At 47.0% G+C, this 21,539-nt stretch overlaps 1 protein-coding gene and 2 gene segments (V, D, J or C); all 3 read left to right on the top strand.

The window, feature by feature from the left end:
- The window catches only part of LOC116748808, a 136,166-nt gene that overhangs the window by 12,624 nt on the left and 102,003 nt on the right, over positions 1 to 21,539 (top strand). The window contains 1 exon segment of the C gene segment in view: positions 973 to 982. Within this exon segment, the coding sequence occupies positions 973 to 982 (10 nt within the window).
- LOC116748807 overlaps positions 1 to 21,539 on the top strand; it is a 91,679-nt gene that overhangs the window by 19,227 nt on the left and 50,913 nt on the right.
- Positions 2,497 to 3,537, top strand: LOC116748809 (eukaryotic translation initiation factor 3 subunit J-like). Its single transcript, XM_032622233.1, is given in 2 exon segments — positions 2,497 to 2,929; positions 2,932 to 3,537. Coding segments are annotated over 2 exon segments (600 nt in total). The 5' UTR covers positions 2,497 to 2,565; the 3' UTR covers positions 3,168 to 3,537.

Below are 21,539 nucleotides of genomic sequence, written 5' to 3'. Positions count from 1 at the left end.
GTATGGAGGTGGTGACAGCATTCCCAAGGCCACATGCAGACATGGAAAGGGACTGAGGGTAGGGGGATGACTCCTCCCCTAAATTACCTACTCGGGAACCAGGGGTGCCCCATGAGACACTCTCTCCTGCCTTCTGAGTAGAACTTTGTCACCAGGGACGTGACCAGCCGCTCACCCATTGTACTTTTTGAATTCCAGCCTTTTGGGGAGAGGTTTGGAATCCGAGACTTTTATGTAAGAGTCTTGCTGTGTCCTTCATCCCTGTCTTCCTATGTTCAGTTATGTCTGTCCAGGATCCTCTCACACTTAGTGACATTAGATTCCTCCTTTTACTAACATGTCAAAGATGACCTCTGCTGGTACTTCTGGTTTCTGCATCAACAGGTAACAGGTTTGGAAATGGTCATTTCCATCCTTAAAGCAAGAAAATTCTGAATAAACTGAACACGAATAATCTCCCTGAACCTAACAGAGTCCTGACATTGCAGGGGAAAGCCCCACCCCAAAACTAGAGAGGTGGGCATGTCCAGAATCCAGGTGAGGTCTGCCCACCTGGAAGAGAAGCTGCTGGGGGAGCACCTATTGTTGAATAATTATGCATGTCTGCAGGACCAGGGTGGACCAGTGTGAGGATGAGAATTTCTGGGGTCCACACTCCATAATTTGTGAGATTTAACCCCAGAAACATCCAAGTGCTCACAGTAAGGATCCATATTTATCCCTTCATGACATCTGATAGAGGGAAGCAAAGACTAACAACTGAGAAATATTGAAACATACCCAGAACTTCCATCAGGCAGACCCTCCAGAGGAAGAACTATTCCACAAGCTTCTCCTAGGAGGTGCGTAGGAATTCTTGTCCTCTCCAGACCCAGGGAGGGGGCACAGCTATCAGGTTAAGAGATTAAAAAGGAATAGACAGGGGACACTGCAGCCTGGGAGGGAGTAGGGGCAGGGGATGAGCCACAACACTGGAGACCCTTATGGAGGTCACAGCCCAGACCCAGTTCCACTGAACCACAGGTATTAAACCTTAACAATGTAGAAAGCCCCCTCCTCACACATGACCTCCACCTCAGTGTCCTGGCAGTGGATTAACACTGAAAGATCCACGATGTGCAGACTCTCTCTGGGGAGGGCAACTAGTGATGCACCGAGACCACATCCAGGACATCAGAGCACTGGGGCTTCGGTACCTACAGCTGGGAGACCAGGCTCAGAGCACCTCACTCCTGGACCTTAGATTCCATTCTCTCTTGTGCCCTGATGGTCATGGCCAAAACCTCTGTCCTGCTCTTGGGTATTTGATATGTTCAGGAATACCTATGAAGACTTCACCAGAGACTCAGAACCAGAAAGGGAAGCAGGTTTGTCACAGGGACTTGGTGGAGTGGACGTGGTTGACTAAGTAGTGGGCCTGTCTCCCCATCAGATGCCAGGTCCTGAGGTCCTCGGGGCAGGTGGTCAGGAGGGGAGGTGACCAGCAGGATGGAGTCCAAGGATGGAGGCACCTGTGGCCGTTCTGGTGAAGAGGTGCCCTGCCAGGGTACAGCTCACACAGCCGACCTAGCTCACCTGCCCGGTGCTGCCCCCTCATGCAGGTCACCCTACAGAGGAGCATCACCTGAGCTGGGTGACAGGGGCTCTGACTTCTCCTCCTCCGACCTCTCAGGGGTCTCCCCTCCACAGGTGCGGTCACTAGGGGACCCCCAGCTGCACTGCTTTGAGTTGTCCAGGGGGTGACTGAACTGGTTTCTGACAATGTGGGGCAAAGCCTGGTCCCTTCTTATGGGGCCCCTGCAGGGTTCCAGGTGCTGCAGAAACAGGCAAACCCAATGTGTGTGCACCTTTCTTTGTCTACTTGCATTTGTTCTGTTTGTCAAATCAAGTCACACACCTAGGCTTAGTGCCAGTGGGACGGGCACAGCCCCTGTGCTAGATTCAGGGAAGAAAGACAAATTTGGGATCATTGCTGCCAACATCAGGCTTTGTGTGTGTGTGTGTGTGTGTGTGTGTGTGTGTGTGTGTTATTGGAATAGTAGAGGGTGAGTGGGCATTGAGCCCCATGATTTCTATGCTCAGCTATTCTCTGACATAATATTAGACCATAGGAGCCTCCAGGAGATGAGAGGCCCCCAAAGTCCTTGAGAGTGTCTGGACTCACTATAAGTGTCAACGGCATCAGTGCATCCACAGATCCAGGGAAGGGGCTCCCTGGTGTTTTCATAAAATGCTTGTTTGGGGTCTCCCTACCGAGTATGTGGATTTATTGAGGCTATTTCTAGAGATGATTAAAAATAATATGTTGTCTCTAAAAGAATATTCTGAAGGCAGAAAACAGCCATTTAATACTGGTCTAGGGACGCTGGAAGGTAACTGCCTGTGAGCCCAGGCAGGAACCTCCCCTGCAGGGTATGCGCTGGGCTGCAGGGGGCGCTCAGGACCACCCAGCACAGGGCTGCAGCCCAGGCGCGGGCGCAGAGGGGACGGGGGAGGGGTTTGCTCTCAGAGGCTGAGTCTCCTCTTTTCAATTAAAACAATAATTAGGCTCACACCCGGCTTGCGATGGCGGCGGCGGCGGCGGCGGGGGACTCCGACTCCTGGGACGTGGACACGTTCTCCGTGGAAGACCCGGTGCGGAAGGTGGGGGGCGGCGGGGACCGCTCGGAAGGCGAGGACGAGGACGAGGACGTCAAGTTAGAACCTGAAGAACCTAGAGTGCTAACACCAGAGCAATTAGCAGATAAACTGCGGCTAAAGAAATTACAGGAAGAGTCAGACCTCGAAGTAGCGAAAGAAACTTTTGGTGTTAATAATACAGTTTATGGAATAGATGCTATGAACCCATCTTCAAGAGATGCCTTCACAGAGTTTGGAACGTTACTAAAAGATAAAGTTGCACAATATGGAAAATCACTATATTATGCCAGTGTTTGGGAGCCTTAGTTCGAGATGTGTGTGTTTCACTGGAAATTGATGACTTGAAAAAGATTACCAGTTCATTGACTGTACTTTGCAGTGGAAAACAGAAGCAAGAAAAGCAAAGCCAAAAAGAAGAGAAAGGCGTGGTGCCCAGAGGGGGATTAAAGGCTACCATGAAAGACGGTCTGGCAGATCATGGTGGTTATGATGGAGGTTATGTACCAGACTATGAAGACTTCATGTGACATTTTATCTTCTCCTGGTGTCTTCTTTCTCTTGCCCACAATCCCTTCAACATGTAGCACAACTTTCTTTCCTTTCAGTTCTGCCAAATGCTACAATCAGAAGTGCGGTATCTTTTGTGCTGGTTATTTAACCCCTTGACACTTAGGTGCTAACGTGCAAATGAGAGAACTTGGAACTTGCTGCCAAGGGGGTAAAATTGGGAGCCTCCATTGCTACTAAATCATAGTTTAAAAACACAGACCTAATAATGTTGTTGTTGCTATCTGATTCCATAGCAGCAGTCACTAAATTGGAAACAAAAGTTGCAACGTGACAAAAAATTGTGTAGTATTTACCAGCACCATTCAGTAATACAGCCTTAACCATACCTCCTTGAACTACTTCATAACTTGTCAAGAAAAGCAGTCTGCTGCAAGGGCATGGGGTGTGCACCTAGTCTGAAAATTGAGCGTGAGGATATTAAAAATACATTGTGAAGAAGACTGCTTATCTCAGAGTGAAGATACGGCAGCTGAAAAGCACGAGTTTGATCCTTAAAAATTAAATGACCAAAACCCTCCAACTTGGAAGCTGAAGAAGATAAACCTCTCCATTATTGCATTACCAAGTTGTGGAATCTCTTGGGCGCATAGACTGTCTAGTTTCTATTTATCGGACTATTCTACTGATGGAGTGCTTCAGATGGGGGAGGGAAGCTCCTCACCTGCTTTGTTTGCCTGATTTAAGTGTCTGAGAAACAAATCTCCTTTGTTCTCCGAGGCTGCAGTGGATCAGCTTTAATAGGGTTTTGGCATTTCCTTTCCTTTATAAAACGTGTTCAGCAAACTGCGCCACTTAACTACAGTTTGGTAAATTGTTATGTTAACAAATATGACATCCGCAATGTTTTTTTGTTTTGTTTTGTTTTGTTTTTTTAACATCTTTATTGGGGTATAATTGCTTTACAATGGTGTGTTAGTTTCTGCTTTATAACAAAGTGAATCAGTTATACATATACATATGTTCCCATATCTCTTCCCTCTTGCATCTCCCTCCCTCCCACCCTCCCTATCGGTACGCGGGCCTCTCACTGTTGTGGCCTCTCCCATCTCCCGTTGCGGAGCACAGGCTCTGGATGCGCAGGCTCAGCGGCTAGCTCACGGGCCCAGCCGCTCCGCGGCATGTGGGATCTTCCCGGACCGGGGCACGAACCCGTGTCCCCTGCATCAGCAGGCGGACTCTTAACCACTGCGCCACCAGGGAAGCCCTGCAATGTTTTATAAAGCAACTAGTTTAATAAAGTCACTATTGTGAGGACTTAAATTTTGTGTTACCTCCTAAGAGATATTTTTGGAGAGTATAGAACAAAGTTTTTGGGACTAGAGTTCTCTGTATATTTATAAAGCTTAATAAGTGCTTGATGAGTAGATGCAGTTTTAAAACAAAAATGATTTGCGAGGTCCTTAATAGTGTCTCCCTAGAGCAACAACAGTATGGAGCTGCCTTCCTCTTCCTATTTATTTGGGGAAATTGCTTGGTTGTTTAGATACTAAGGCCTAATTAAGTACCTAGAAGAACTATTTATTTGGAGTAATTGAGCTTATAACTCAGGTTGTGGCTGTAAGCAGAGATTGGGTGATCTTCTCTGTTATATATTTTCTTTTAAGCAACTTAACCAAATCTGTGGCTGGAGTCTTATTTTGAAACTGCCACAGAATAAAAAGTAGGGACAGAGCAAAAAATGTTTTAAATTTCTCTTACACAGGAAGTAGGAGCCTCAGTCAAAGCTCTGTAGGCCACTAAGTGGAAGACAGGACCATCTAAATGATTTGAGGAATTAACCAAAAGCAGTGACTACACAGCAATAATTACGGCCAATAAAGATTGTTTTAAGGCAGACAAGGGCTAAGATTTCCTTAGCGGTAATAATGACATACACTGAAATTTAAAATCTATTTTATTATACAGGTCAGTTTCTAATAAATGGAAATGTATCGTCTGTTCCTTAACTATGTAAATAATATTAAATTCCTTTGAAACTGGGGGAAGAAAACAATAATTAGTAGGACAAGGACTGCTGAAGTGTTTAATATTGGGTCCTATTGAAAACACTTACCTAACTCAATAAGACAATGAGAAGTAGGACTTCAAGATATGTATGTATGTGTGTGTGTGTATGTTTGTTTGCTTGTTTGTTTACCCAGTGGTTGCAGAGTTTGGGGACACACTGATTCCAGAAATAGGATATTCAGACTTGAAAGCCCAGAACAGGCTCAGGCGTCTGTGTCATTCAAAGGCTGGTTCACAAAGAGGACCTTGTCCTATGTGGGCTGGTCCCTCAGTGGGAGGAGCTCTGCCTGTACAGTGTTTAGGAACATGGCAGGGGATGCATGTCCTCAAACAAGGGTGAGGATGTGGACTCTCAGCCTCCCACTAAGCATGGTTTAGGGGTCATCAGCCTGCTTCTTGTAAGATGGTCCATGTATTAAATACAAATTTTTCAGCTTCATGAATATGCAAATAAGCTGATGTGTCCTAGGTTAAATATGGATGTTCCGAGCCATGAGAACATCACCTAACAACCACACCCCTTCCTCCACAAGAACCCCAAGAGCACAGCCCTCACCATAGACTGGAGCTGGAGAGTCCTCTTCCTGGTCGCAGTGGCTACAGGTAAGGGGCTCCCTGGTCTCTGGGTTGAGGGGGGATCTAGGATCAGTGAAGGGATGTTCCATCTACTTCTGTCTCTTGTCCACAGTTGTCCACTCCCAGGTCCAGCTGGTGCAGTCTGGGGCTGAGCTGAGGACCTGGGGTATCAGAGAAGGTCTCCTGCAAGGTTTCTGGATATGCCTTCACCGGCTACGCTATGATCTGGGTGCCACATGCCCCTCAACAAGGGCTTGAACGGATGGGACAAATCTCCCCTAACGTTGGTGACACAGGCTGTGCACTATAGTTGCAGGGCAGAGTCGCCTTGACTGTGGACACTTCCACCAGCACAGCCAACATGGAGCTGAGCAGTCTAAGATCTGAGGACACAGCCATGTCTTACTATGCAAACATACAATGTGATAACCTGTATCCAGAGTGTTTCAGAAACCTGAGGGACAGGGCAGCTGTGCTGGGACTGAGGAAACACAGGGATGATTGGGTTAAAGCCTTCCAGAGAAAATGGGGTTAGAAACATGTGTTTACTGGTATAGGAGGGATGTTCCGTACAATAAACACCCTAAGCAAAATTTAGGGACTACGGAGAAGCTCGAGTGAGTAACGCAGGCACGAGCCTTCCCATGAGGCTGTTGTGTGGACCTGAGTCTTTAAGTGACTTGGGGACTTAGCTGAGAGCGAACTGCTCCACCCCATGGGCAGTCCAGGTTTATCTCCATGGAGAAGCGCTAACACGCGTTACAGGAGCTTTAGCTACATTACACCCCCAGCCGTGAGCGACCGCTCCTGTGGCCCAGGTCCTCACCAGAGCCTGGTGTGTCCATGTTCTGCGTTCCAGCCTCTCAGCGTGCAGTGGTACCTCACAGTTGTTGCAGCTTGCGATCCCTGATGACATGTGACAGGGCGCACCTTTCCAAGTGCTTATTTGCCATCTGTCCATCTTTTTTGGTGAGTTCAGAAATTCGGTCCACTTTTAATTGGCTTGCTTACTTTCTTTGGTTCAGTTATGAGTGTTCGTGTGCATTCACAGCACAAGTTCTTACCAAATATGCTATTTGAAAATATATTTTTCCAGTCTGTGGCTTTCCATTAGATTCCCTTAACAGGGGCTTTCAGAGAACAAATGTTTTTCATTGTGATGCTTTCTAATGTATCAATTCTTTCCCATGGATCGTGCTTTTGGTCTTATGTCTAAAAAGTTGTTGACAGGGGCTTCCCTGGTGGCGCAGTGGTTGAGAGCCCGCCTACCGATGCAGGGGACACAGGTTCGTGCCCCGGTCCAGGAGGATCCCACATGCCGCGGAGCGGCTGGGCCCGTGAGCCATGGCCGCTGAGCCTGCGCATCCGGAGCCTGTGCTCCGCAGCGGGAGGGGCCACAACAGTGAGAGGCCCGCATACCGCAAAAAAAAAAAAAAAAAAGTTGTTGACAAATTTAGGGACACCCAGAAGTTCTCCTAAGTTTCTGAGTGCAGGCCACCCTCAACGGGCAGGGTCGACGCTCCTTAACCTTGAAACAGAAGTACGGGGAACATGGAATTATGTGGGATTCTTCTCTGGGTGAGATTGGTCTCTTCTCCTCCACATGCTTTATTCCTTCAATCATTTATTGATAGCTGTATGGACTCTTGGATATTTATTCTGCACTTTGAATTAAAAACAAACAGAAGGGAGAGACCTTCAAGATGGCAGAAGAGTAAGACGTGAGATCACCTTCCTTCCCACAGATACACCAGAAATACATCTACACATGGAACAACTCCTACAGAACACCTACTGAACGCTGGCAGAAGACCTCAGACCTCCCACAAGGCAAGAAACCCCCCGCATACCTGGGTAGGGCAAAAGGAAAAAGAATAAACAGAGACAAAAGAATAGGGACAGGCCCTGCACCAGTGGGAGGGAGCCGTGAAGGAGGAAAGGTTTCCACACACTAGGAGCCCCTTCGCGGGCGGAGACTGCGGGTGGCAGAGGGGGAAGCTTCGGAGCCGCGGAGGAGAGCACAGCAACAGGGCTGCGGAGGGCAAAGCAGAGAGATTCCCGCACAGAGGATCGGGGCCGACCGACACTCACCAGCCCGAGAGGCTTATCTGCTCACCCGCCGGGGCAGGCAGGGCTGGGAACTGAGGCTCGGGCTTCAGTCGCAGCACAGGGAGAGGACTGGGGTTGGCGGCCTGAACACAGCCTGAAGGGGTTAGTGCACCACGGCTGGCCGGGAGGGAGTCCGAGGAAAAGTCTGGACCTGCCGAAGAGGCAAGAGACTTTTTCTTCTCTCTTTGTTTCCTGGTGCGCGAGGACAGGGGATTCAGGGCACTGCTTAAAGGAGCTCCAGAGATGGGCGCGAGCCGCGGCTAAGAGCACAGACCCCAGAGACGGGCATGAGACGCTAAGGCTGCTGCTGCCACCACCAAGAAGCCTGTGTGCGAGCACAGGTCAGTATCCACACCCCCCTTCCGGGGAGCCTGTGCAGCCTGCCACAGCCAGGGTCCCGGGATCCAGGGACAACTTCCCCGGGAGAATGCACAGCACGCCTCAGGCTGGTGCAACGTCACGCCGGCCTCTGCCGCCGCAGGCTCGCCCCGCACTCCGTGCCCCTCCCTCCCTCCCCCTGACCTGAGTGAGCCGGAGCCCCCAAATCAGCGGCTCCTTTAACCCTGTCCTGTCCGAGCGAAGAACAGACGCCCTCCGGCGACCTAAATCAGAGACGGGGCCAAATCCAAAGCCGAGCCCCGGGAGCTGTGAGAACAAAGAAGAGAAAGGGAAATTTCTCCCAGCAGCCTCAGGAGCAGCGGATTAAATCTCCACAATCAACTTGATGTACCTGCATCTGTGGAATACCTGAATAGACAACGAGTCATCCCAAACTTAAGGCGGTGGGCTTTGGCAGCAACTGTACACATGGGGTTTGCTTTCTGCATCTAATTCCTTTCTGGTTTTATGTTTATCTTAGTTTAGTATTTAGAGTTTATTATCATTGGTAGATTTGTTTATTGATTTGGTTGATCTCTTCCTTTTTATATATATAGATAGATAGATTTTTTTTCCTTTTTCTCTTTTTGTGTGTATGTGTATGCTTCTTTGTGTGACTATATCTGTATAGCTTTGCTTTTACCATTTTCCCAGAGTTCTGTCTGTCCATTTTTGCTTGCTTGTTTTTGGGGGGGGGGGGTTGTATAGTATTTAGCACTTGTTATCATCGGTGTATTTGTTTTTTGGCTTGGTTGCTTTCTTCTTCCTTTCTTTCTTTTATTATTACTTTTTAATTTTTTAAATAATTTTTCTTATTTTAATAACTTTATTCTATTTTATTTTATTTCTTTTTCTTTCTTTCTCCCTGTTCTTCTGAGCTGTGTGTCTGACAGGGTCTTGGTGCTCCGGCCGAGTGTCAGGCCTGTACCTCTGAGGTGGGAGAGCCGAGTTCAGGACATTGGTCCACCAGAGACCTTCCAGCTCCACATAATATCAAAAGGAGAAACCTCTCCCAGAGATCTCCATCTCAACGCTAAGACCCAGCTCCACTCAATGACCAGCAAGCTGCAGTGCTGGATGCCCCATGCGAAACAACTAGCAAGACAGGAACACAACCGCACCCATTAGCAGAGAGGCTGCCTAAAATTATAATAAGGTCACAGACACCCCAAAACACACCACCGGATGTGGTCTTGCCCACCAGAAAGACAAGATTCAGCCTCATCCACCACAACACAGGTACCAGTCCCCTCCACCAGGAAGCCTACACAGTTCACAGAAACAACCTTAGCAACTGGGGGCAGACACAAAAAACAATGGAAACTACAAACCTGTAGCCTGCAAAAAGGAGACCCCAAACACAGTAAGTTAAGCAAAATGAGAAGACAGAGAAACACACATCAGATGAAGGAGCAAGGCAAAAACCCACCAGACCTAACAAATGAAGAGGTAATAGGCAGTTTACCTGAAAAAGAATTCAGAGTGATGATAGTAAAGGTGATTCAAAATCTTGGAAATAAAATGGAGAAAATACAAGAAAAGTTTAATAGGGATCTAGAAGAACTAAAGAGCAAACAAACAGTGATGAACAAAACAATAAATGAAATTGAAAATTCTCTAGAAGGAATCAATAGCAGAATAATTGAGGCAGAAGAACGGATAAGTGAACTGGAAGATAAAATAGTAGAAATAACTACTGCAGAGCAGAATAAAGAAAAAAGAATGAAAAGAATTGAGGACGGTCTCAGAGACCTCTGGGAAAACATTAAACACATCAACATTCGAATTATAGGGGTCCCAGAAGAAGAGAAAAAGAAAGGGACTGAGAAAATATTTGAAGAGATTATAGTTGAAAACTTCCCTAATATGGGAAAGGAAGTAGTCAAACAAGTCCAGGAAGTGTAGAGTGTCCCACACAGGATAAATCCAAGGAGAAACATGCCAAGACATATTAAATAAACTATCAAAAATTAAATACAAAGAAAAAAATATTAAAAGCAGCAAGGGAAAAACAACAAATAACATACATGGGAATCCCCATAAGATTAATAATTGATCTTTCAGCAGAAACTCTGCAAGCCAGAAGGGAGTGGCAGGACATATTTAAAGTGATGAAAAGGAAAAGCCTACAACCAAGATTACTCTACCCAGCAAGGATCTCATTCAGATTTGACGGAGAAATTAAAACCTTTACAGACAAGCAAAAGCTAAGAGAACTCAGCACCACCAAACCAGCATTACAACAAATGTTGTAACATTACAACAAATGCTACACAGGAAACACAAGAGAAAGAAAAGACCTAAAACAACAAACCCAAAACAATGAAGAAAATGGTAATAGGAACATATGTATTGAAAACTACCTTAAATGTAAACGGAACAAATGCTCCAACGAAAAGACACAGACTGGCTGAATGGATACAAAAACAAGACCCATATATATCCTGTCTACAAGAAACCCACTTCAGACCTAGGGACACATACAGACTGAAAGTGAGGGGATGGAGGAAGATATTCCATGCAAATGGAAGTCAAAAGAAAGCTGGAGTAGCAATTCTCATATCAGACAAAACAGACTTTAAAATAAAGACTATTACAAGAGACAAAAAAGGACATAACATAATCATCAAGGGATCAGTCCAAAAGAAGATATAACAATTGTAAATATTTATGCACCCAACAGAGGAGCACCTCAATACTTAAGTGATAACAGCCATAAAAGGGGAAATCAACAGTAACACAATCAGAGTAGGGGACTTTAACACCCCACTTTCACCAATAGACAGGTCATCCAAAATGAAAATAAATAAGGAAACACAAGCTTTAAATATACATTAAACATTGTGGACTTAATTGATATTTATATGACATTCCATCCAGAAACAACAGAATACACATTTTTCTCAAGTGCTCATGGAACATTCTCCAGGATAGATCATATCTTGGGTCACAAATCAAGCCTTGGTAAATTTAACAAAATTGAAATCCTATCAAGTATCTTTTCCAACAAGAACGCTATGAGACTAGATATCAATTACAGGAAAAAACATCTGTAAAAAATACAGATACATAGAGGCTAAACAATACACTACTAAATAAGCAAGAGATCACTGAGGAAATCAAAGAGGAAATCAAAAAATACTTAGAAACAAATGACAACAAAAACATGGCGACCCAAAACCTATGGGATGCAGCAAAAGCAGTTCTAAGAGTGAAGTTTAGAGCAATACAATCTTGCCTCAAGAAACATCTCAAATAAACAACCTAACCTTACACCTAAAGCAATTAGAGATAGAAGAACAAAAAAAAAACCCCTAAGTTAGCAGAAGGAAAGAGATCATAAAGATCAGAGGAGAAATAAATGAAAAAGAAATGAAGGAAATAATAGCAAAGATCAGTAAAACTAAAAGCTGGTTCTTTGAGAAGATAAACAAAATTGATAAACCATTAGCCAGACTCACCAAGAAAAAAAGGGAGAAGACTCAAATCAATAGAATTAGAATTGAAAAGGAGAAGTAACAACTGACACTGCAGAAATACAAAGGATCATGACAGATTACTACAAGCAACTATATGTCAATAAAATGAAAAACCTGGAAGAAATGGACAAATTCTTAGAAAAGCAAAACCTTCCGAGACTGAACCAGGAAGAAATAAAAAATATAAACAGACCAATCACAAGCATTGAAATTGAGACTGTGATTAAAAATCTTCCAACAAACAAAAACCCAGGACCAGATGGCTTCATAGGTGAATTCTATCAAATGTTTAGAGAAGAGCTAACACCAATCCTTTTCAAACTCTTCCAAAATATAGCAGAGGGAGGAACACTCCCAAACTCATTCTACGAGGCCACCATCACCCTGATACCAAAACCAGACAAGATGTCACAAAGAAAGGAAACTACAGGCCAATATCACTGATGAACATAGATGCAAAAATCCTCAACAAAATGCTAACAAACAGAATCCAACAGCACATTGAAAGGATCATACACCATGATCAAGTGGAGTTTATCCCAGGAATGCAAGGATTCTTCAATATATGCAAATCAATCAATGTGATACACCATATTAACAAATTGAAGGAGAAAAACCATATGATTTCAATAGATGCAGAAAAACTTTTGACAAAATTCAACACCCATTTATGATAAAACACTCCAGAAAGTAGGCATAGAGGGAACTTACCTCAACATAATAAAGGCCATATATGACAAACCCACAGCAAACATCATTCTCAATGGTGAAACACTGAAACCATTTCCTCTAAGATCAAGAACAAGACAAGGTTGTCCACTCTCACCACTATTATTCAACGTAGTTTTGGAAGTTTTAGCCTCAGCAATCAGAGAAGAGAAAGAAATAAAAGGAACCCAAATTGGAAAAGAAGAGCTAAAGCTGTCACTGTTTGCAGATGACATGATACTATACATAGAGAATCCTAAAGATGCTACCAGAAAACTACTAGAGCTAATCAATGAATTTGTTAAAGTAGCAGGGTACAAAATTAATGCACAGAAATCTCTTGCATTTTTATACACTAATGATGAAAAATCTGAAAGAGAAATTAAGGAAACAATCCCATTTACCATTGCAACAAAAAGAATAAAATATCTAGGAATAAACCTACCTAAGGAAACAAAAGACTTGTATGCAGAAAACTATAAGACACTGATGAAAGAAATTAAAGATGATACAAACATATGGAGAATCATGAATCAGATGAATTGGAAGAATCAACATTGTGAAAATGACTCTACTACCCAAAGCAATCTACAGATTCAATGCAATCCCTATCAAATTACCAATGGCATTTTTCACAGAACTAGAACAAAAAATTTCACAATTTGTATGGAAACACAAAAGACCCTGAATAGCCAAACAATCTTGAGAAAGAAAAACGGAGCTGGAGGAATCAGGCTCCCAGACTTCAGACTATACTACAAAGCTACAGTAATCAAGACAGTATGGTATTGGCACAAAAACGGAAATATAGATCAATGGAACAGGATAGAAAGCCCAGAGATAACCCCCCGCACCTATAGTCACCTTATCTTTGATAAAGGAGGCAAAATATACAATGGAGAAAAGACAGCCTCTTCAATAAGTGGTGCTGGGAAAACTAGACAGCTACATGTAAAAGAATGAAATTAGAACACTCCCTAACACCATACACAAAAATAAACTCAAAATGAATTAGAGACCTAAATGTAAGGCCGGACACTGTAAAATCTTAGAGGAAAACATAGGCAGAACACTCTATGACATAAATCACAGCAAGATCCTTTTTGACCCACCTCCTAGAGAAATGGAAATAAAAACAAAAATAAACAAATGGGACCTAATGAAACTTAAAAAAGTATTTGTACAGCAAAGGAAACCATAAACAAGACCAAAAGACAACCCTCAGAATGGGAGAAAATATTTGCAAATGAAGCAACTGACAAAGGATTAATCTCCAAAATTTACAGGCAGCTCCTGCAGCTCAATATCAAAAAAAAACAAGCAACCCAATCCAAAATTGGGCAGAAGACCTAAATAGACATTTCTCCAAGGAAGATATACAGATTGCCAACAGACACATGAAAGGATGCTCAACATCACTAATCATCAGAGAAATGCAAATCAAAACTACAATGAGGTATCACCTCACAACAGTCAGAATGGCCATCATCAAAACATCTACAAACAGCAAATGCTGGGGAGGGTGTGGAGAAAAGGGAACCCTCCTGCACTGTTGGTGAGAATGTAAATTGATACAGCCACTATGGAGAACAGTATGGACGTTCCTTAAAAAACTAAAAATATAACTACCATAGACCCAGCAATCCCACTACTGGGCATATACCCCGAAAAAACTGTAATTCAAAAAGAGTCATGTACCACAATGTCATTGCAGCTCTATTTAAAATAGCCAGGACATGGAAGCAACCTATGTGTCCATCGACAGTTGAATGGATAAAGAAGAAATTGCACATATATACAATGGAATATTACTCAGCCATAAAAAGAAACGAAATTGAGTTATTTGTAGTAAGGTGGATGGACCTAGAGTCTGTCATACAGAGTGAAGTAAGTCAGAAATAGAAAGACAAATAGCGTATGCTTACACATATATATGGAATCTAAAAAAAAGTTCTGAAGAACCTAGGGGCAGGACAAGAATAAAGATGCAGACGTAGAGAATGGACTTGTGGACATGGGAAGGGGGAAGGGTAAGCTGGGACGAAGTGAGAGAGTACCATTGACATATATACACTACCAAATGTAAAACAGATAGCTAGTGGGAAGCAGCTGCATAGCACAGGGAGATCAGCTCGGTGCTTTGTGACCACCTAGAGGGGTGGGATAGAGAGGGTGGGAGGGAGATTCAAGATGGAGGGGATATGGGGATATATGAATACTTATAGCTTATTCACTTTGTTATACAGCAGAAACTAACACACCATTGTAAAGCAATTATACTCCAATAAAGATGTTAAAAAAATAAAATTAAATTAAGAACTTAAGTAGTGTTAAAAAAAAATTAAACACGACATTTTAATTTTGTTCCAATTGTTCCAGTCTTAGCCTGAAGCTGGCTAAACTTTGGGGTTGGCTCCTGTATCCTTTTGAAATTCCTCTGTGGTTTTGTGTTTTGGAAGATTCTTTAGGTTGTGGAACTGTGTACATAAGATGCCCTAGCCTTGTCTTACATACTCCTTCTCCAAGCCCTGGAATTAGCCTTTTGTCTAATTAATTCTGTTTTCTTTGGTCATGGAATGTTATCAGAAACCAGGAGTTTGGTGATAGATGTGCTCAACCTACTGGGCTATTATTACTTCTATGATGGCTTAGCTGACAGAGCAAGGAAATGCGTGTGTCCCGCCCCAGGTACACACTGGTGTCTACCAGTATTTCTGAACCTAGTCTTCTCTACCTATATGCAACTAAACTTGAGAACACAGTGGTGTGTCCAGCCCTAACCCAAAGCCTCGTGGACCTCTCTAGCCTTCCTCCCTGTCGTCTGGAACCTCTGGCCCAATAGCGAGAAGCCCGTACCAGGTGCCTCCCGGTACCTAGTGGTTGGGTCCCAGGATGCACATGCGGTGGTTCCCGAGCAGTCAGCGCGTGTCCACGTGGACACACTGAGGTCAGCATGGCAGCCCCAACAGACGCTCATCTACCATCACCCTTGCAAACTCCATGCGTTTGGAAAGTTACCTAGGATGCCACCGCCAGTACACTGTATCAAAATGTGTAATGTCAGTAGACAGGTTTTACTGTCTGTATTCCATCCTGAGATTCAGGATCTCCTAAATGATTTTTTAAATGTATGCGTTATGGTTCACTCTTTATGCCATAAAGCTCTATGGCTTTTGACAAAGGCATCGTGTCGTGGGCCCACCGTTGCATATCATACAGAATAGTTTCACCCCCTTAAAAATCACCTGTGCTTCACCTGTTCAACACCCTTCCCCCAATTCCTGGATCCACTGACAGCATTATCTTATAGTTTTGCCCTTTCCAGAGCGGCTTATAAATGAAGTCATACAGTATGTGGCCCTTTAAAACTGGTTTCTTTCACTTGGCCATATGCATTTAAGGTTCATTCACACCATCCAGGGACACTCCAGAAAGGAAATTAAGAAAGTATTCCATTTAAAGTTGCATCTAAAAGAATTAAATGCCGAGGAATAAATTTAACGAAGGAGAGGAGAGACACATACACTGAAAACTACAAAACACAAAACATGAAAGGAAATTAAAGACACCCTAAATAAATGTAAAGACATCTGTGTTCACAAATAGAAAACTTTTTCATATTGTAGGGTGACAAGACTCCCCACAAAAGTCATCCATATCTTCAGTAAGGGGTCGGAAGCCACTGCTTAAAGGAGGCAGGGCTTGCTTTCGGGGTGATGGGAGGGTTTGGGAACTAGAGAGAAGAGAGCACAGCATTGTGACACTAAATGCTATTCAGCTGCTCGGTGTAAAATGGTTAATTTCATGGTATGTGAAGTTCCCATCCATTAAAAAAAAAAAAGATTCATGGATGACTCTTCAGGGTTCGACAGCTCATTCTTCCAGCACTCGAGAGTGTCCCCGTGCATGTGTGGACCACAGACAGCTCATTCATTCCCTGTGAAGGGACAGCTTCCTGCTTCCGGTTTCAGCCATTATGAAGGAAGCTACTCCAAGCATTTGTGTGCAGCTCTGTGTGGACATGGATTTTCAGTTCAGTCAGGTAGATACCTAGAAGCATGATTGCCGTTTGTAGTGTAAAACTACATTAGCTTTATATGAAAATGTAACACTGCCTTCCGAGGTGACTGTATCAACCTTCATTCCACCAGCCATGACGAGCTTTTCCATTGTCCTCCATACTGGTCAACAGTGGGCGTTGTGAGACTGGTGGATTTTAGCCATTCTAATAAGCCAGCAGCAGCGGGACTGGGGGTGGGCGGAGCTATCGAGGAGGGTCTGGATTTTCTCTGGTCCTGATGCTCTCAGACATGTTGACTCCAGGCCTGTGGGGACGGACCCTCACTCTCCTGAAAGGCCACTGCACCGTGACCCTTCACAGAAGGGGAGTGGGCCCACATAGAGCACAGGTTACAAGCACAGGGTTCCAGACCCTCCTGCTGAAGTCCAGCTCTTTCATGCATACGCCAGAGTGGACCGAGAGGCCCTTCCCGCCACAAAGGCCCCCTATCATGGTCCCAGGACAACCTCTGTCACCTCAATAGCAGCCAGGGGGGAGGACAGAAGGATTACAAAGTCCCCTCTGCCTGAGGCACCTGCATGGAGCAGCCGCCCGAACTTCGGCGACTTGGGCACAGGGCTGGGGCAGCATGCAAGTGTCCGTGGAGGCTGCACCTGTCCTCATGTGTGCTGTGCTGCTGAAGCTGAAGGAGCTGGCTGGGGGGTGGGGGGCACGAGCCACAGCTCCCACAGACCCTCACCCTCCTCTTCTCCAGCTCTGCCAGTGTCCAGAGAAAGGTTGGAGGTCAGGGGGCAGTGGGGCAGCATGGCCCACCCTGGCTTGCAGATTTGAACCTGTTAAAGAAAAAATGATTTGTGACACTTGTTGAAGATGGTAAGACAGACCTTATTCCAGAGAGAACAACACGACAGGTGGAGGGGCCATGCAATAGGGGTCCTGAGTGGGACCAGCTCTACATACAGCTTGGGCAGGTGGATACTGACAGCCAAGAAGCCGGTGGGGGTTGGTGGGTGGAAAGTTACTAAGAGGAAGCATCAGGGTAGTGGGCTCTGGCTAAACCGACCTCACAGGATTCCTGCTGAAGGTGAGACAGGGTGCTTGAACATGACCTGGGGGTGTCAGGGGCTGATGAACTGGTCAGGTATGAAGGTGATCAGATACTGATGTTGGGCAATTCTGATTGAGCTGACTCAGCAAGATTCCTGCCAAAATTGTACAATGTGGAAAGGAAGTCCAGAACAAGAATGCCGAAAGGAAGTCCAGTCCAGAATGTGGAAAGGAAGTCCAGAACCAGGCCCAGTTGAAAAGGAGCTCAGGGGACCCTGCGTGGAGTTTGGTGGAGGAGACAGTCTTTGTCAGCTCTCAGCTCTATGGCCAGTGGTTTCTGGCCCTGTGTCCCTTGGTGACAATCCCAGGGAGGGAGGGAGAGCCCAGAGGGCACAATCCCTGCCAAGGCAGCTGGCACCCCGTCTGAGAGGTCCCCTGAGAAATAGCCCCTGTCCCCCGAGTGGCCGCTCAGAGTCAGGCTGGGCGTGCCCCCCACATAGGTCACTTTGGATGATCTTGAGGTGAAGGTGATGGAGAACCAGCAGAGGCGGGGACAGCTCTTGACCCCCCCCCCCAATTGTCTAAACACAGAGCATCCCATCCCATGTTTGCAAATGATATTCAGTTATAAAAGAAATGCAGGTTTGTAAAGCCACCTCCATACCAAGCGGAGAGCTTCTCAGGAGACAGCACCCGTTGCCCGGCAGACTCTGTCCCAGAGACAAGGCTTCGGCACATCTCCCGCCTCACCTCCCCAGAACCACACCCCACCCAGAAGGCGTTTCCTTTAGCAGAGGGTGAGACCTCAGCCTCAGTGTCCTGGCTGCCTCTGCAAGCCTCATTTCTGTGTGAAACTCCCACACGTGGGTTGTGAATGGCCATTCACCCTCTAACCCCTCTTTGCACAGAGAGAAGGGGCATGTCCTAGGGCTTGTGCAAGGCTCTGTGCAGACTTTTCTTTAAAAAAAAAACTTTTTATATTGGAGTACAGTTGATTAACAATGTTGTGTTAGTTGGTGGGAACATAAATTGTTGTAGCCACTATGGAGAACAGTATGAAGGTTCCTTAAGAAACTAAAAATAGAGCTACCATAGGACCCAGAAATCCCACTCCTGGGCATCTACCTGGAGAAAAACGTGGTCCGAAAGGATATATTCACCTCAATGTTCATTGCAGTGCTGTTTGCAATGGCCAACACATGGAAGCCACCTCAATATCCATCGAGAGAAGAATGTGCAGACTTTTCAAGGGCTGCATGGAAACCCGAGGTCCTGGGGCACTGAAATCATTTAATTTCTGCTGAGCCAGAAACCTTGTCTCTGATATAAAGAGGAAAATCCAGAGACTGCTCTTGCACGGCCAGGACAACCTCCTGGTGATATTATAGATGCTCTCACGCAAGTCTTTCCAAATAGCTTGCAGGGGAAGAAGAGGGAATAGGGCTTACAACTTGAGTCTCTGCAGAAACAGAGGTGTGACACTTGGATTAAGTCCAAGCCTATCCTCTTCTCTCAATAACCAGAGAGCCTCCCAAGCCCTCCAAAAGTATGCAGGTACTGTGAAAGCCAGAACGTCGAAAAAACAATTGTCCTGCGTTCTGTTCTCATATGAGAATGCAAACTTGAAAATCAGTCTCCCTAGACACCAGCTCCTTCAGAGGGTCCATTTCTGCTCCTGAGGGACAATTTCCCACCAGTTGACAGGGGCAGCTGGTCCTCAGTTGCACCCCAGAACCCACCATCAAACTTGAAATAGAGGATTGGGAACTGGACGTCTTGACTGAGGGACCACGCCATGCGATCAGAGGACTTGTCTCTACCTGACACCTCTGGCTCCGATCCAGCTGTCGGGGTCTCTCGACCTGCAGATCTCAGCCACCCGTCCTTGAAGGAGACGCCCGCCTGCTCTCCGGCCTCACGGGCAGGCGGTGCCGGCGGCTACGGAGCGCGGAGCCCAGCACACGCTGCCTGCACCGGGCCAGCCCCTCTCTGGGCAGAGCCAGGACGCGAACCCCTGGCGACGCTTTCACAGCCGTGTTCCCATCTTGACTTCCTCACCCGGTAACACCCCCGCCTGCCACCAAACAAAGAGGGGGACTGAGCCAGACGGAATCACATCGTAAGGGCCCTGTACTCTCTAGCCACGCCTCTCATCTCGAGACCCCCTCCAGGCGCCGTCCACACCTCAGTTCCTGCTGCCGCAGCGAGCGGGCTTCCAGGAACAGCCCTGAGCGCTCGCCTTCGCTCCCGCGGCCCCGACGCGCAAGCTGCCTTCGCACTGGCGTTGGGAGCAAGACGGTCCCCACGAACTGGTCCACCTCCGGGTACCGGGGGCCCTGTCAATAGCATCCAGACCCTCGAAGCCGACTTAGACTCTGCAGCCTCCCCCAGGGTTCCACTCTCAGTCGGCGTGTGGCTGACAAGTTCCCCGGAACCAGACTGGGCAGGGTGGTCCTAGAGACCCCCTCCTTCTCCTGGGTCTCCAGCTGAAGGAGGCCATGAGCCCCTGGATCCGCCCTTCAGCGGGTGAGAACAGCTGGTACCTAGTAGGACACGGGGTGTCTCCGGGCACTCAAAGGCTCGCCCCAAGGCCTTGAGTCAATTTCGTCCTTCCCTGTCCCCACGAGAAAGCAGCCTTGTCGAGCTCCAGGGCCGGCTGGCTACTGCACCCGGGCCCCCTCCCTCTGCTGCTGTTGGCGATCTCTGGTACGCCCCACCCGAGACGCCCCCTCGGAGTCTGTTTCCTGGCCCTCGAGGCTCTAACCTGCTCTGAAGCCTGAACCCCGGCAGGGTCCACACCCCAGCTCTCAGCTTACGCTTAAGGCTTGCCTTTCTGCATTGCCATGAAAATGAGGGCGTGGCCGCAGGTGTCCTGGGACAACCTCCGCCTCTCGGTATGTCCTGCGTCTCCCTCCCCACGTCCGTTAGGCCCGTGGCATCGGACGCACCCTCTGCTAGCACCTCCACGACCACTGCCGTGAGCGGCCAGGCCTGGACCCTCCCCCGAGGCTGCCCCGCTCCCCTCTGTGCTCCCCACGCTGTGCCCGCTCCCGGGCGACGCCTCCCACGCCCAACTCTGCTCTCGGGGCGGGTGACCCAGGAGCAAGCCCCCCTGGCCCACGCCTCCATCCTCTTAGGTCCCCTTCACCCTCTTGATCTGCGACTCCCGTCCCTGCTGGGGAGGGAGACCCGGCCCCTTCCACAGGGCTCCTTGCAGCCACAGAAATGGTCTCTCGGACACGCCTCCGTCAACCCCGACTTCTCTTTTGCAACCGCTAATGTAAACGACATTTGGGGGAAACATAATAGCCGGTTACGCCGGCCACAGGTCCCCACATGCACGTTCTCAGCACGCTCTCTGCCCCAGACCCTGAGCTCCCAGCCCTGGGGCTCACGCATTGGCAGAGGGAAGGCGACCACTGTTTACAGTTGCTGCAGACGTGCCTTTGGAGTCTGCCCTGCTGTGGGCCCATCCGGAAACCCCATGGGGCCCTGGCCTCTGCTGGTTCTCCTATCGCCCATGGGCGTGTGATGGCTGCCCTGTTACAGGCTGTTCAGCTCCTGCTGATGTTACTACAGTTCCCTCTCCAGCACATACTCGGGAGGCTGACACTGAGTCTCTAGGGACCCAAGGAGCCGACAGGGCTGCTAAACACAGAGCCAAGAATGGACCCCCATCCTTTCCCACCCAGTTCAAGAACCTGCCTGTATCCCTGACAGAGAGCACTGGTGAGCAGGTAGCTTCCCGACACGCTGAAAAGACAAGGGCGTACGTTCAGAAGGGTGGAAACAATGAACAGACGCATTACACCTGAGCCGAGGGGTCTTCCTGTGGCTCCCTGTCTTCTGATCTTGTGTCTGGCACTTATCCTGAGCACGGGGGACCCGTGCAGATGGGGAAGACAAAGAAGCTGTAAGACAGGGGGCTCTGCCTGGCACCCACAAATGATCACTGTCCACAAACCCCGGGCCACACTCTTTGCCAACACGTGGCATGTGAATCT

Source organism: Phocoena sinus, chromosome 2, assembly GCF_008692025.1.
Source record: "Phocoena sinus isolate mPhoSin1 chromosome 2, mPhoSin1.pri, whole genome shotgun sequence".
NCBI lineage: Eukaryota > Metazoa > Chordata > Mammalia > Artiodactyla > Phocoenidae > Phocoena > Phocoena sinus.
This window is presented reverse-complemented; position numbering and strand designations above follow the sequence as displayed.